This window comes from Mycteria americana, chromosome 2, assembly GCF_035582795.1.
Source record: "Mycteria americana isolate JAX WOST 10 ecotype Jacksonville Zoo and Gardens chromosome 2, USCA_MyAme_1.0, whole genome shotgun sequence".
Lineage (NCBI taxonomy): Eukaryota > Metazoa > Chordata > Aves > Ciconiiformes > Ciconiidae > Mycteria > Mycteria americana.
Window position 1 is genome coordinate 159,581,753 of NC_134366.1, and position 17,273 is coordinate 159,599,025.

The 17,273-nt window shown below is 36.3% G+C and overlaps 1 protein-coding gene across 1 annotated transcript in view; it reads right to left on the bottom strand.

Moving 5' to 3' along the window:
* Positions 1-17,273, bottom strand: part of EIF3H (eukaryotic translation initiation factor 3 subunit H) — an 89,612-nt gene that overhangs the window by 53,955 nt on the left and 18,384 nt on the right. Inside the window, exon 2 of the mRNA XM_075495166.1 lies at positions 13,246-13,402. Within this exon, the coding sequence (XP_075351281.1) occupies positions 13,246-13,402 (157 nt within the window). The remainder of the gene's footprint in view (positions 1-13,245; positions 13,403-17,273) is intronic.

Sequence of the window (17,273 nt, forward strand, 5' to 3'; positions counted from 1 at the left end):
CAAGCACATGACCAAAAGACAAAAAAAAACCCCAACAACAAAAAAAACCAACAAAACTTCCAAGGAGACATGTAATTCCTTTTTTTTTGTTTTGTTTTGAAATTATTCTTATTCCTGAGGAGAATTGCCATGTTTGGTCTAGTTCCTGAATACTTGGTGCTGCGAACTTGTCTTTGTTGTGCATGATGACAGCTACATAACTAGACAGCAACACATCAAGTCTAGAAAATCATCATCAGTAGAATTAAAAAAATTTAAAAAAACCCTGCCCTTGTAGCTTTAGTTACTCCTTGTAGGACTCAGGAACATGTTTTTCAACTAGAAGAACCACTTGGCTAAGGAGACGAAGACCTTCAGAATTTCCTGAGTAACAAAGACCTCCATTTTTAAGAGTGCTTGTTGTTCCACTACGTGAGAAAGGCTTTCGAGCCTCAGTGTGTACCAGGAGTGGCACCCAGTGTCCAAACTGCATCCTTACAACAGCGTCTTCAATTCCCTTCTCAAACGGTCTTCCCTCATTCCTTTCTCCCAGGCTGCAGCCACAGAAAATCAGCAGCTCTATGTTTAAACTGTACATTTCATAAAGTATACTTTACGTAAAGCAGTTTACGTAAAGCTTTTGCCGAACTGTTTTAATCAACAGCGCATAGATGAATCAGATTTTCAACTATTTAATGTGGAGAACAACTATGAAGTCCAATAAAATTCTTCAATTAAGCCATACAGCTACAGATTTAAACTCTGAATGAAATCAACATTTGCGTAGACTATGGTCTTTCAACTGTACTCAACAACTGACTTAACAGCCACAAGCTGATTTATTCCCGATCATTGGTATTGCTTTAATAGCTCAAACCAATTTTCCCTAAACGCGCTTTGTTAGAGCGAAACTAAAAATCACTTAAATAATTATTAAAAAAACACCCTATTTTCATGTTTTGCAGCTACGCGGCGTTTTAAAGATCATCTGTTGTGCTTGGCTAAGACAACTGAGTAAAAATTGAGAGTAACAAATCTAGCAAATAAAGTCCTCTTGCTTCCTCCCAAAATTGACCAGAGGGATAAGACTTCAGTTTAAATAAGATTCAACACCTGGAGTAAACTGTAAAGAAACTTCCCCCAACCTGCTGCAAAAGCTACAGTTTCTACTTTTTTTTCTTTCACTATCACAAACAGTTCAGAGTTGCACAAACTGGATTAAGATAAAACATTTAATGATTAGAACAATTATCCGAAAACATTAAACCGCTATTACTCTATCAGTAGGTAAAAACACAGTATGAAGCAATACAAACTGCTAAAAAAAAAAACCCAAAACAACAACAAAAACAAACCCACCAAAAAACCCAAAAATGCTAGGGGGAAAAGGAGGGGAAAAAAAAAAAAAAGAATCTATTTCCATTTACATGTGGAAGTCAAATTGCAAATACCCCTTTCAGTAATTTTGCCAGACTTCAGCTGGTCAGTTCTCCTGTTTCACCAATATCAAAACCTAAAACCCACCATAACCTCTCTCCCCTCAAACAATGAAGCCTAGAGCTGCCCATCTTACTACCTGCCTCGCATGTGCTAGTTCGAGGAACATTACATGCACCACTTCAGGAGTCAAACGCCTTACAGCTAAGTGAAATTCTGAGTTCACGAGAACGTAAAAGATTAGATCGCAGTTATTCTGCAAATACCTCTGAACCAGCTTTTCCTTCTAAACCAAAGGCACAAAACTGGCACTATATAACAGTTTATAGAGAACTCTAAAATCCTGACGCTCAGTGTCTGTAGTGCCTCCCTAACTTACCCCTCTAATTTCTCTGCAGAATAAATGCACACTAGAAATGCTCCGAGATGTATCGCACGGATTAGGGTTTTATAGATATAAAAATATATATGTACACATGTATAAATATAAATATGTATTTTTAATACATATATTCACACACACATATTGAATAGCATGTTCAAATCTTGGTGAATTATTTCCCCGTTAAGATTTATTTTGTTTCAACAAGACTTCCACTTGCAAAAACATGCACACATTGCGCAGCAAATATATCTCTGTTAGGTGCCTAATATGGCCAGGGAAACCATTTTGATTATTCTGTGCCCGCTTATGCATTGTCCTACAAAACAATAAGATAGAACAGCAAGAAACTAGCAATTAAGAGAGTCTGAATGCACATCGGGAATCACTAAAATCCACACTAGCCAAGTCAGGAACAATATGACTGATGAATAGGCCATATTATATTAGAATTGTTAGCAAGTGTTAAAAAATTATCCTTAGCAGATGTCCCTTATGACCTAAATATATAGCACAAAGAACATGCCTGTCTTGTTTTCTAAAAAAGTTTTAAGAAATCTTTCCATTTCTATTATTGACTAAAATTCCACAGTGCTGCACGCTGGCTACAAACATGTGCATCAAGGACTTATCACACTAAACCTACAAAAACGTGTAAGTATTTTACTGAAGAGTAAACAATCTATTTTAATGTGTATTTTTCTACTGCATGAATTTACACTGAACTGAAGCATGTAATCCAATAAAAGAAATCAAACTGTGCATTCAGCAAACAGCGAAACAAAAGACAAACTGCATAATACAACTTCGACTAACACACCACAAACCAAAATATAGTAAATGTCCTTAAGTTAGATGGGCGAGAACAACCTTATCTGCAATAAATACATTTTGTAGACACAGTCAATAAGGAATTATATAAATTTAAGCTACTATACACTATTACATGTGCAGCTATGCACACCCAGCTTATTTTCAGTAGATCTTTAAGGAAGTTTTTATTTCCTTAAATTTTGCTGTTATTAAGATTCTATACACTGGCTCACCACACTACAGCAAAATGCAAGATTTGCTCAGTTTTAGCTTTTTCAGTTTCTCCATATATTTTTGACTGCATCAATGGATTTAACAACATATATTAATTATAAATAAATAATGCTAAAAGATAGAACTAAACTTAAACTCTACTAAGGATTTTTCTCTTTTATATCTAAGACTCGTATTTCTCTAGAAAATCTTTTAAGCTTAGTAATCTTTGTGAATCAATTTCTTATCCCTTCAACTCCACTGCTGCAGTAGGTTTCCTGTTAGCAAAACGGATTTCAAGTCTGTTCTTCAAGTATTCAATTCAATATTCAGTACTGAACCTTGGGCCAGTAACACGTCGCTGTCTTTCTATCAATAAAATAAACGTTATAAACAAAAAAGGTGCAACTTGGGTTTAATGTGTTCTATACCTTAAGTATGGATAATTTTCTTCTAGAAGAGAATAATGCTACGTAATTTTTCCAGATTCTACAGTTGAGAAATCCATAAAACATTATGGAGCAAGAAACAAGAAGCAAAAATATTTTTCTTAATTTACTACTACTACTTATTTCAATCCGTTTCTATTATTTTTACCCGGATGTATTGATTTGAATTGTTCAACAGAACTATAGGCATTTCCTTCATTTTGGCTCTCAGAATAAAATATTAGCACATGGGATTTATTCATTTTGCCATGCTTTTCTTTAGCTCCCTCAAGTTTATTACAGCATTCTTCAGGGAAGGAAATGGCTAAATACTTGCATTAGGAAAAAAGGAAAGGAGGGGGAATGGAAAGAGGTAAAAGAAGGTGTTAAAAGAACACTCTCTTCCTCTTGGTCCAGTCAAACTGGGAGAAGTGTTACCAAAAGAACAAATGAGTGTAGAGTCAAAATATCTGGCCAAAGCTATGGGGGAGCACAGGGACCACAAGCAATCAGTCTCTTAAGGATGGACATGCTACAGACCACAACAAAACACGCAAAAAGCACAGAGAGTGTGATCCAGGCAGTCCAATAGAAGTGTCCACTCCTGTAGCACGCTAAGACTGAGGAGTCATAACCAAGGATGAAGAAGTAGAAAGTTTTTACCAGAATTGACAACACCGTCTTTACACGGTCTGGGTTTCCTTCTGGATGAAGCTTTACTTCCTCCAAACGCAGAGGTAGCCTAAAGCTACTACTTTTCTAACTTTTAGGCACCCAAGAAGGTACCTGCCTCAGTTGGGTAAGATGAATACAGGATCTACCAGGATGTCTACTATGTGTTCTAGCAATTGCCTGAAAAAACTGTTTCCTTAAAATGTAAATGGTTATATCTAGACTTTTTTCGTGAATTGCAGTACAGCAAAATTCAAATGCTCAGTAGAGTACATCAGGGAAAAAAAAAAAGCCAGCAAGTTTCACCTTTGCCATATGTTCACAGCAATATCGTTTCATAAACTAATCCGTAGTAGAACAGCTAAAAGAATTACTTGGGAGTCTCTGCTCTTAATAGGAACTAACACATTAGGTATTGTTTACCATAATATTTCCCCAAGTTAATGATAAAATATAAACACAAGGTTGTTTGCATCTGTGTGATTTAAAGTGTGGAGGAATATAAAGTATTTTCATATTTCTGAGTTCTTGCATATTCCCAAAACTGAACAAATAATACATTAAATGAATTTGTAAAAATCAAACAACCTTTAGGTTCTTTGTAACTCATCAAAAATTATTTTAAAAACTTTTGAGTACTCAGGGTAAATAACCTGTACATTTTCTCTCCCTGAATAAACAGTAAGTGTAAGGCTTAATGTTTTCAAATCACTATCACAAACAATAATATAGGCATAAAATTCAGAGAGTGATACCTGAAATCAAAGAATAGATATTAAACATCTGAATATACTTTTATTATTTAATTAGTTATCCTCTTCTGTGCACTTCAATGTCTTTAGTCAGAGTTGAGCTGATTATATTAGCAAGAAAAATCAAATTCAGAATAGCTAATTTGTAATATTTTACCTAAATTGCAGAAAATAAAAAAAGAAATTGGAAATTAATAGTTTCTGCAAGTGTTACAAAACTATATGAAATATCCATATAGCAAACTAAATGATCATATATCATGATTATAAGTAAAGAATACATTTAAGATAGAACACAAACTATGAAGTAAAAGTCTCCTGGCTTCAAGTTCAAAACTTGCATATAGTGAAATCGTTGAATGCAAAACTGAGCTGGATACAGTCCTCCAGCTCGTTCTAACGCTGCTAAAAAGATAGCTACATACAGCAAATTCCCTATCAATTAAATAGATGCTTCTCTAACTTCATCTTTAGGATTACTAAATGATTATTCTTAAGCATAATTTTCAGTAAAGTTCAGCATGAAAGTTTATGAGAGACATTAATATCCACTGCAATCGGGGATTACAGAAAAAAAAAAAAATCAAACAAACTATGACTGAATTTTTCAGAATTTAGGCAACCACAAGGTTTTTATGTTTAAAATTACTCAAGGAAAAATGCCATGAAATACATTTTCTTAAAACAAACAAAAAAGATAAAAGATAGTACAGCATTTCTGTGTTTAAAAGCAAGTTACACTAACTTCTTTTGCAGCAAAATCTGAATGGAACTGGATTTAAATAAAACTTTAATATGTCTGGTGCTTTAAAGAGCAAAATGATTTCTCTTTTTTGGTTAAAAATTAGATGTTGAACAAAAAAAGATTTACCTACCACTTTTACTGTAGAGGCAATGCTTTAAAATCAACTTGAAAATCCAGAAATGCAATTAAAAAAAGGCATTTCAGGCATTTCATGCAATACTATCAGAAAAGGAATAGTTTATATGCAGTTTTTAAGTCTAGCAGTATAAATCTACTTAAATAAGCTGTCTAAGAAGATCCACCGCAAGTGCTATCTCCTCTTTCTTAGTTACATGTGGTAGAATTGGGAAGTGAAGAGAACCTGCAAAACAAGAAAGCTCCTGTTCTGCTTTTAGGGTACATATACACACACAAAAGTCTCTGAATCAAATTCTACCAACCTATATAGTTCCTTAGAAGACGCAGCACATTTAGGCTGATTTAAGAAACCAAAAAACATTGAGTCAGTAGAGCGGTATTTAATTCAATGCACTTTGTAACATATTTTTGGAATTCATTTGTATAAAAGATTATATGAACCTTATCAGATGAAAATAATTTTCATCCCTCTTCTGTCTGCAAGCCCCAGGTTTCCTGGCTCAGAAAGCAGCCCAGCCTGCAGGCTTGTGTGCTGGGCAGGAGTGCCCTCTAACGGGGGCTCCGCCGAGGCTGCCTGCTCTCACGCTGCTTCCAGTCCGTAAGCCTGGTTTAAAGGAGCTTTAAAATTGAGATGAGGATACATACACGTACTCTTCACATTCCTCTGTTGTATTTAAGATAATTAACAGCACTTTTTCTTAGGACTTCGTATTACAAAAACATACTTTGGGGTACGTTGCTGTATGCGATACAGACAAGTCCACGTATCCGCAGATACAGGGCACTTTAGACTGTGCCATGAAAAGTAGCCTTTTATCTGAATTTCTTCTTCTTTGCCCAATCAAGACAAAAACAGCCAGTAGAGATAACTCTGCAGAGTATGAAAACTTATGCAAAACATTTAACTTGCTGCAGGCCTGCTACTCCACTGAACCATCACCATTTTGCCAACAGCGTCGATATTAGTTTCCTTTTAGGAAACAAAGCAAGAACTTGCACCAGGGACAGGTAAAGTACAAAATAACTCAGGTGTGATTAGCAGCTTTGTTAAAGAACCTTGATTAAGTGACATCTTATTACATGACAATTAAGCACACCTAATAACCAACCTCTCTGTCAATCAGTATATTCCAGTATCAGGTCTGGCAACCCACAAAAAAAAAAACCAAAACAGGGAAGACTAGACAAGACTATCTTGCATGTTTAACAAGTGACCATCCACCCTCTATCATAATCACCTGAATTCCTTATATAAATTAATCCCTACCAAGTCTACGGACTATTTCATGAATTCTTTAAATCCAAATGATCAAGAAAAAAAAAAATCCAACTTACAATTCAATATTCTTTTTACATAGAGCACGAAGTGAAACTTCATAAATGCACGCACAAACCTGATGGGTTTTTGCCCGCACTTAGTAATTGAAAAGTCAACATTTACATAGTATAGCTTTCTTCCTAAATTACTATAGGAACTTATGAAAAACACAGTTGAGGAATTCAGATAAATGGACTACAACTGGAATCAGAACCAAGGCTGTGATTTAGGAGCTTTTGGGTCATCTGTTCTTGTCCTTAGTGAAATAAAACTTAAATTTCATACAACTAGATTTCTGCATTTCATAAACATTCCATTTTCTTACAATAAAAGACAATACACATGACCTTCTCTATTTTTGCCAACTGTTATACCTAAAGAGAATAAACCTAAAAAAAAAAAAAAAAAAAAAACAGAAAAAAAGTGTCAGCTAAAATTGCATCTGCCTATTCAGAACACAGTTACATCATGCTCAAGATCTGTCCTGCAACAATACAAAAGAAATAAAAGATATGCCTACAATGATAAATCTCTGAGTTATAATGCTAGTAGATTTAAAATGGGAATAACTGGAAGTTGTTTTCACAAGAAAAACTGACAAAATCTAGCCTTGACAGAAGTCTTTACAGAAACACAGCTAGGGGGCTGTGATTTAATGACATCGGGACTTAGCAAAAGAAATCAACCTTCACATAGTCCATTTGGTCCCTATAGGTATATACATACTGTCTGGGAGATTCCGGTTTGACCATACAGGGGTTTCAAGCACCTTAGGGGTTCATACTACCTCTCCAGTTGTACTCACAAAGCTGTTTGTGAGGCTACACTATTAACGTAATAAAATTTTTTAAAAAATATAACTCTAGAAGACAGTAGCCTTTTTCATTAAGATGCTTTTTAAAAAGCCAAAAGAGTCCACCAAACACCACCACACCTATGCACTGAGACACAGTACGCTGGAAAGCATAAGAACTCATGTGACCTTGGTCTTGAAGCCCCTATAATGTCAGACTGGTGTAGCAGACCACAGGCTGCGCTTCAAGAAATGCAACCTCAAAAACAAGTCCTCCAACAGAACAGGAAGGGCCTTAACACAGCCAACACTCACTTCATGCCCACTGCAGTAGGCAACAGTTCAAAAGCACTCATTCAGTTCATTGCTTTACCTCAAATTAACTTTTCTAAGCATGTTCCTTTTAGCTACCTGAAGCCCCCTGCTTCTGCAAGGATCACATATTGCAGGTCACTGTACTGGCAACACTGGAGGTAAGGCTCAGCAATATGAACTGCTGCTACCCCTGACCAATTAAAACCCTGAAAAAGTACTATACAGGAGCTACGACATGTTTCTCCATATGCAACTGCATTCATTTGAGGCTAAATAGAAGCCACAAACAAAGAAAATAGTGAGTGTTTTTGTGGAAATGTTGCACTATGTTGTTTCTAGTTTTTACTCTCTGATGATGCAACTAAATACAACCTACAGCACAGAAAAATACAGGTATTAGAATCTTTAATCATCTAGATATTTCTAACCTGAAAACTGAAAAACAAAATTAACCTTCTCAGGTAAGAAAGTAAAAACCGGGGGGGGGGGGGGGGGGGGGGGGGGGGGGAAGGTGTGCTGTGAGGAGAAAGTGGCATCACCTTTTCATCTGTAGCATTTCAGAGGGAATCTAATGAAAACCCTGCATAGTTATAAAAGAAGAAAAAGCTACAACCTTCTAGAACTTATTTTGATGTATAATTATATAACTGTCTTGAAGTTTCTATTGGCACAATTACCACAGCACTTAATTTATTATCTCAGCTTTGTAAGTAAGGTCCTAAAACATATCAGGTTGAAAGAAAATCTCTTTCAAAATACCTTATCAAAATAATGTCTCACAAGATCTATAATGAATTACATGATGTATACTACATTTTTAACTGTTGCTTTCCATGAAAGGAATATAAATTTCCTTTAAACAGGAAGAAGAGCAACTCAATGAACAGCACTGAACATAAAAACAATGAAGTGCAAAGGACTGAACTTAAGATGTCGCTTAGAGACATGATTTATAGTCAAGGATAATACATTTATCTCTTAGGAAGAAAATACACCTCATGCATTACACCTTCTTTGTAAACCTTAACTGAAAGAAAGAAAAATTTTGCTCAGACAAAGCTTGGAAGTTCCCTAAAGTGAATGTAATTCTCAGAAAACTACCCTCACAAAGGCAAGCTGGGTACTGCATCATTTCACAGAAGTGCCTAAGCCAAAAACCCTTACAGCAGAACTCTGGTTTTCCCTAAACAAGAGTTGAATCCATTGGGGGGGGGGGGGGGGTGTGTGCACAGGAATAGGGGTTGTATGTGTATGTAACTGAATGTATCTTCTTAAAATTAAAGATCTATGTTTTGAGAAATTAATTCAATACCTATGAGGATTTAAGCACACTAGTAATAAGGAAAAACAGTTATCTGAAAAGTAAACGCCTGACCAAAAGTCCAGAGTGCAGCCCCAAAATATCAAACATTCGTATTGAAGCATCTTTTGCTGAAGACTCCACAACATATCCCTGTTCTGCAATCTTCCTCCATTAGCTCACACATCATCAACTAAACTTCACCTACAGATTTCTAACAGAGAGTTGGGTCGAACCCTCCCACCCTCTGCAAAAATCTCATGCTGCAGCAGGCCAACCAAAGTGTTTAAGACTTCCCTGACAGGAAAATCTTACCGAAAAATTACACTTTGTTAAAAGAATCGTAGGAAGACGACACTGCAGGAGAAACTCGCTAAGATGAAAAACACCTGTGGATTCATAAATGGCAGACAATCCTCCCAGAGTTATTACTCAAAGCTAAAAAAAACCTCTCATGTTTTCTGTAGTTTCTAGAAATAGTCCAAACTGCACTAAAAAATGTTCTTGCACTAAAAGAACAAGTTTAGGTATGGGGTTTTTTTAAAATCAAAAAATTCATCTTTGAAGGAATTCTGTTGCAGCAAATAGTCAAAACTTAGTATTATCTCCGGCATTAGCAGCAAGAGACAAAATGGCACCATAACAAAAGCATATCTAAGCATATCTGAAGAAATGGTTGTTGCTATCAAGTTAGAAATACGTCTTTATCAAACTGATTCTTAAATGTCATGCATACCTCTTTCAAGTTCAAATTAAGGATATTTTCTTAGCACCCTCAAAAATGTGTTTTATATTAGATTTGCTCAGTTTAAAAAAGGAAAACATTAGCTTAAATGTCTCTTGCTAATTATCCAACAGTTTGTTTGCTCAAATATCACCCTCCTGTACGTAAGCTCAATTCTCTTAACAACGATCACCTCGAGACCACAAGGCAAATGAGTATTTTTCAGGTGACCTGTTACTTGAGGTCCTGCAAAATGATACAGAAGAAATGGGATGAATACGCCCAAAAAATCACTCTCAGCATAGCAGATTAGGAGTTTGCCAACAGATAACCACACCACGGTTGTTCCCTGTTTCCTCCCCTCAGGAGAAGGGCAGCTGAGGCAGTGTGGCCCTTCAGCCAGCGCAACAGTCCCTGCATTAACACAAGACCAAGTATGACCAAAGTCTGCTAAGAAATACTTCTTGCAGGCCCAGAAACTTGGAATCTCAATGGGATTGTTCCTATTCCAGAATCTTAGACAAGGGGGGAAAAAAAATAAATAAAAAAAAGCTATAAACACACACACTAAGCAAGAAGAAAAGACAATACAACGTTGTTCTGACCAAAGAGAACAATGTTAAGTATCATTCTGAGTGATGGAGGCACTGAAGTGCCAGGACCCTTATTCTTTTCTTCTGTATCTCTGGGCCTGAATTTGTGCAAATATATAAAAGCCAGTTGTGATACTGATGTAACATACAAGGGGTAGGGAGGTGCCTTGTTTGGTTTGGTTTCTAGAATCCTGAATTTTAAGGTTCTGGCATTTAACAAGAGATTTCTCTGCTGGAGTATCTGTATATAGAAGAAAGAAGAATCTTTTGAAAATCTGGCAGGATGGTTGCATAGGGAAACATAGCTCCAGGGAAAACAAACAAGGAGTATTTATAAAACGTTATTGTTTTTCACATTGGCAAGACAGAAGACAACTCTATATAGAGCCTAACAGGTACCTAACACTCAGCTGGCAACCTCAAGAGCCATTTTGTTTGGGTTTTCATCTTCCCTAGCCTCTACCACATAGGTCAAAGCGCTGAACAGGCCCTAAGTAAAGGGCATGCAGAATAAACATGAGCACTGTGCGCTTCCTGAATGGTTCAGTCTATTTAACTGTATTTCACTGAAAAGAATACAGAGAGAACCTCTCTGTGACCCATATGGTAGAGGCTAGGGAAGATGAAAACCAATACAAAATGGCTCTTGAGGTTGGCTTATAGGGTTTAACTACCTGAAAGGAGGCTGTAGAGAGGTGGGGGGTCAGTGTCTTCTCCCAGGTAACAAGCAATAGGACAAAAGGAAATGGCCTCAAGTTGCACCAGAGGAGGTTTCGACTGGATATTAGGAAAAATTTCTTCACTGAAAGGGTTGTCAATCATTGGAACAGGCTACCCAGGGAAGTGGTGGAGTCACCATCCCTGGAGGTATTTAAAAGACGTGTAGATGTGGCACTTAGGGACATGGTTTAGTGGTGGACTTGGCAGTGTTAGGTTAATCGTTGGACTCGATGGTCTTAAGGGTCTTTTCCAACCTAAATGACTCCATGATTCAGCAAAGGCAAGCTCCCTTGACCTGGCTGCAAATTCCCTATCACTGCTAGAGGCATGCATCAGCGTCACTGTGATAGGTTCACTTCTACTCTGGCTAGAGTTTGCTCTTCTTTCTGTGCCTGCAGCATGGGAACAGAAGGTTGACAAGCTCAGACATCCAGGTGAGGGAAGCTCCACAAGCACCGCCTTTTGCACCTTACTTAATGCCAGGATTATTGCCTACTTGCTAAAAAGGGGAAAAGAAAGACTGGTAACAAGAGTCACTTTCTTGGAATGAGGTTTCTCCCAAGCAGAAACAGTTGAACCTTGCATACCAGATCACAGGCTTACAGCTTCAGCATGGTAGCCAACATATGGTGAGATGAATCCATCTCGGAAACTAAGAAATTTATTTCACTCCTTGCTTGCCTATCAGCTACATGGAAACAATTCAGCCATTTTCTACAGGAAAAACTGAAGCATGGGATCCAATTAAAAATTTAAATTACTCCAATCCTTTGAAGAGCTCCAGAAGAGAAGGAATCTTTAAAACATCTTTTAGGCTTTAATAAAATATAGTTCTGACTCAAGCACCATATTAATGTAGGACAATTAAGATTCCTTTGTGTTTTGCCTTTTTTTTTTTTCATATCACAAATTGTATAATCCCACAACAGAAGCAATAAACATCTAAGAAACCTTACCAAGTTGCACAGAATTCTTAAAATTATCTTTGTTTTAAAGGCAGAGTCTAAGACTCTTTTATAATAGGATAAAAATATAACAATAGCTCACCTCATTATAAGCAAGAAAAAGCCATCTATACTTTAAGTAATCTCGCTCATACTGAATTATCAAAATTAGATAGAATCAAGCTTCCAACCACAACTACTTCGACTATATTGCCTCTTTAGTATACTCTTGACGTTAAACTGTCTCTCTTTAAGCCCTAACAAAGAAACGTTTCTACTAGTATCATTAAACACACACACACACGTATATATAACCAAGATTAGAATTCTAAACCTTTCAAGTTTACTTTATAAATTTTATACCATTCTGTGTCAAGCCAATTATACTGACTTACAGTGGCCATAACAAAAAATTACTAGGACCAGCAAGGAAACACCAAGACAGATAGAAACCACTGATGCTACTTCTAGCTCACTTGGAGAAGCAAAAATATCACCCAGATTTCAAGTTAACCACTGCCTCTTAAACTTATAAAGCTCTGCTCTCCAGGCTTTCAATGAGTACATAACATACACAAATAAATCTACAGAGAGGCAACCTATATGCCTGACTACATACATGTGTACATGTATATATACATGCACATAATACACACACAGACATTTTCATAAAAAGCTTTAAAGTCTCTATGAATTACAGACTGGAAACTTAGTTAACTTCCTGTGTGGACAGTCTTACTCTAACATAAGTGTGTCCATATAATACAGTATTTATCCCTATAACTTTCCTTACATAGACAAGATTTCAGTTGGATACGCAGGATGGCATTGTGAGTAACCCACTGATACCACAACACAAATAAAAACACTCTCTGATCACATACAAGCTTCTGGTCACTGTGGAAAAAAAATAAAAATCTTTTTTTGCACATATGGATTTTTTTTTTTTTTTTTTTTTTTACAAAACTGTAACCATTACCTTCATCAAAGTCTGCATCATCTTCTGTATGCTGAGGGAAAGGGAAGCAATTTGTGATTTCAAGTCTGTCATCCACCACAAGACCCAGCAGCACTCCCTGGACCACTTCATTCCCCTGTCCTTCTTCTTGGTAATGTTTAATGATCTTCAACACAACCTAGAACACAAAGACAAGAAAATCATATTATGCAATGGGGTTTTTTTGTCCTCAAACTATATATTTGGAATTTTTAAATTGTTGAAGTGTTGCATAAATTAGAGCTGCAAACCGAGTGAGCTACTGGCTTAAACACCAGCAATTTTAATACAGGTTGAAGAACTGGAGACCATCTAATATTACAGGAGAATAAAAAAGATCATTAAATGAATGGTCAAAATGCAGTTCTAAACCAATTTTCTGAAACACCCTTCTAAAATGAAATAATTGACCTTTTTTACTTTACCTTGTTGCTGTAACTGTGAAAAGCTATCTTGTAGGGGCAATAAGCTCCCTCCTGAGGGAAACACTGCACAAGAAACTACCAAAACACCTTGAAAGTAACTATGCAGAAACTAGTAGGAAATTTTTTAAAGGCACAAAATGCATCAAATTTCAGTTGTATTAACCTTCAAAGTTACATCCCATTGCAGTTTTACTTCAGATGATAATGTAATTTATATTTTGTAAACTGTGTCAAAGAATATTTAAGAATAATGAATGATAAAACAAAAGGAGCACAAATTACTCATCGTATTTTTAATAATATAATTCTCACTTCCTTCCCTAAATCTGAACTCCACAATGAATAACTCTCATGAGATGATACTGTAAATTGGAACAGTATGAACAAAAACACTCAAAAATAGTCAATCATTTGCCAGAAACACTTTACACTTAAGTAAAATTTATGCTTAACAACAAGAACCAGAACAAGATAAGAAACTAACCACAATCACAGACTTGAAAGAACTTATACTTTGTCCAGCACAAGTGGGTTTTATTTCACTAAATCCTAATCCATCCAAGCAAAATGCACCAGAAAATGTCTGATGACTCTGTTGTCATTAAAGCAATACTACTTTAATGTCTGTTGGCAAACAGACTAGTGTAATGGATTTCAGCTCAACCACCCTGAGAACAGATTTTGTACAAATCCTGGTATTTAGTGAACATTCTACAGTGGAAAAAACCAAAAAGTTAAGCCCATATTTACACATCAGGAACATATATTTGTCCCTAGCTTTCTCCTTGGCTGTTTAGCAGAAGTTTATGTCACAATTTTAAAAACACCATTAATGAATTAAAGTGCCACAATGTAGGTTAAATGGAAAAAAAAAGGTGACTAGAAAAGAAATTCTTTACAAACACATTGCCTTCTTGGGGTAAAATGGTAAAAGAGCTTCATATACAGACTGCTTGTGAGGTGGAAGGAGAACAGAAAATACATACCTTTTTCCAACTAAGTTGGATTAAGTATTTAACAGGACTAATACCCACTGATTCTTTGTTTATTCACAATACCACTCACTTCTGCTTTCTCCTGCATCCAGATACACTTGCGCTGAAGCCCCTCAATCACAGGTAGATAACACTGTTTCACTGCAATACACATTCACATCTGTCCCTCAGGTCCTTTGAAGCCATACCCTTTTACCCAATTTGTTAAAAGAGGTCTACAGAGCAGAGAGACAAAGAGATACTTTGGCTACATAAATCTCATCTCATCGGAATACAGTAAGGAAATGAAGATCAGTGGGCAGTGAAGCAGAATTTAACAATGCTGAAAGCAGTACAGCCAACACCAGTTCAAGATCACCTAGATGTAGAAGCTGGATGCCTTCTACCACAAAGCCAGCACATAAATAATATTCAACTTGCATTTAGTGTGAAGTTAAGGTTTATCATATATTTGCCATAAGCTCTGTCTTCTACAGTCAAGGAATCCATAACCATCTGGACAGATTACAGCACAGCATGCTCTCTGACTACTGCATAACTATTCTCAACACCTTTACAGTCTTGTAAGCTTCACCTTTTCCAGTACTTTTCTCCTCATTTGCTCTTGAGTTTTCTATGCACACTGACAGGCCCTGTTACTGTGAATCCTGTTTGCCTGCTGATTCTGTTCCAGGAGCATTTGTGATATGATGCCAATTTTATCACAGCATTTCTGGTAATTGCTCACAGAAAGCAGCCGCAAATGAAAAGAGCATGGGCTGTCATCGAATATCAATGATTTTTCAGGGAGATAAAGCTCGGAGTTCAAAACTCTTAAATGCTGACCAAATACCCCAATACACAGCAAAGTAATAACATACACAAGTCTGCAGTTTTCAATCTCCAGCCTGAAGACCACAGCAGATATTATCCAGGAAGATACAGACCCCAATTTAGGCCTACCTGCAAGCTTGTTTTCTAACAAAGTCTGAGAAAGGTAGCAGAGAAGGTCATGAACTCACTACTCTAAATTTCACACCCGTTAGCAAGCTGCAGAAGTTCAGGTTTATGACTGCACTGGAAAATACATTAGCTACCGAAATCATTTATAAAAAGATAAATGAACATGCCTGAGAAATGCATCCAATGACATGATTCTTGTTTTCATTTTGGTCTTTGTTCTGGAGAGTTTTATTTAGCGCATAAGACAAGTCTTTGGTATAGCAGGCTCTTAAGCTTGGATTGAAAAACCTGCCATCAAAATACTACCATATGACCAAGAGGGAAGCAGGCACTGGAACTTATGTTTCAGTACCAAAAAAAGACCTTCAAGTGTAAAGTAAAACTATTTCTCTAGTGATAACAAGACCAGTTTCAAACATTTAAAATGCCGTTTCCATTTGTTTGCTACTCTAGATACAGCAGCAATAGCTGATCACAACAGAAATGACAATGCCATGACATTGCCTGATTTGACTGCACAAACCAATACTTTGTATTGAGGAAACCACACACACACACACAAAAATGAACACTTAACTTGTATCGAGACATTTCCCAAAAAAGATATGTTTATGAAGCATCAGAACAGAATCAGAATAGTTTTATTGGTCTGAAAATAAATGTAAGAAGTGTTAATACAAATAATGCAAGTAACACAACACACTGAGAAAGACAAATCCATTTTTCCAAATAACACAGAAAAAAAATCCCAAAGAAATCTAAATGAACACCAGTATAACCCATCTTTCATCCAATGCTGATTCCAAACTGTATTTCCCAAACACTGTTTACAATTCCCATCTACCTATTCATCTACTGAGATATTGCCTCTTTGTACAAACTATAATTGTTTTTAAATACCATTAGACCCTTCACTGCTACACCATTGCTACACAAAATTAACAGTAACCAAACCACATTTCAACTGTTAGTTATTTCAGTAATGCAGCTGGTCAACCAGGAAAGGCAATGTACTCAAGGAGAAAATGTATCAAGTAATTTGACTTACTGGTTTTTTGGGTTTTTTTAAAAAAAAGTCAGATTTCTAAATTCTGATACCTCTGAACACAAATGTCAATAATCGTATACAGCCTCCTGATTTAGTAAATACAATTAGTATGTAAAAAATATTCAGGTGCACAAAGACTCTTTAGAAAAGGATATACAAATAACTCCTAAATAAAACTCAAGAGTCCCCCAGCCTTGTAAATTTAGTGTTCAAAATACCAAAGCAATTTAATCACTTGGAGTAGCCACTTGTCAGATTTTAATAGCCATTAATCCTCAATTAACAACAACAAAAAACGCCCTTGCAGTTCAGCAGTGCTTCTAATCTTCAGATCTTCAAAGCACTGCTCAAACATTAAGAATGAAGTCATACTACAAAAAAGAACCATTCTGAAACTATTAAAAACTTCAAAAGATACATATTTTAGCTGTAGGAGTACAATGCCAAATTTTAACTTTGGCTATATCCTGACATCGCAGTTGTTAATTTCAAAAGTTTGTACCTTGTTGCAGAAATACCTGTAACATGAACCATGAGCGGAAGTATCGTAAGCCTTTGTGAGGTTCCTGGGAAGATTCCGCTGTAAGGACATGAATATGC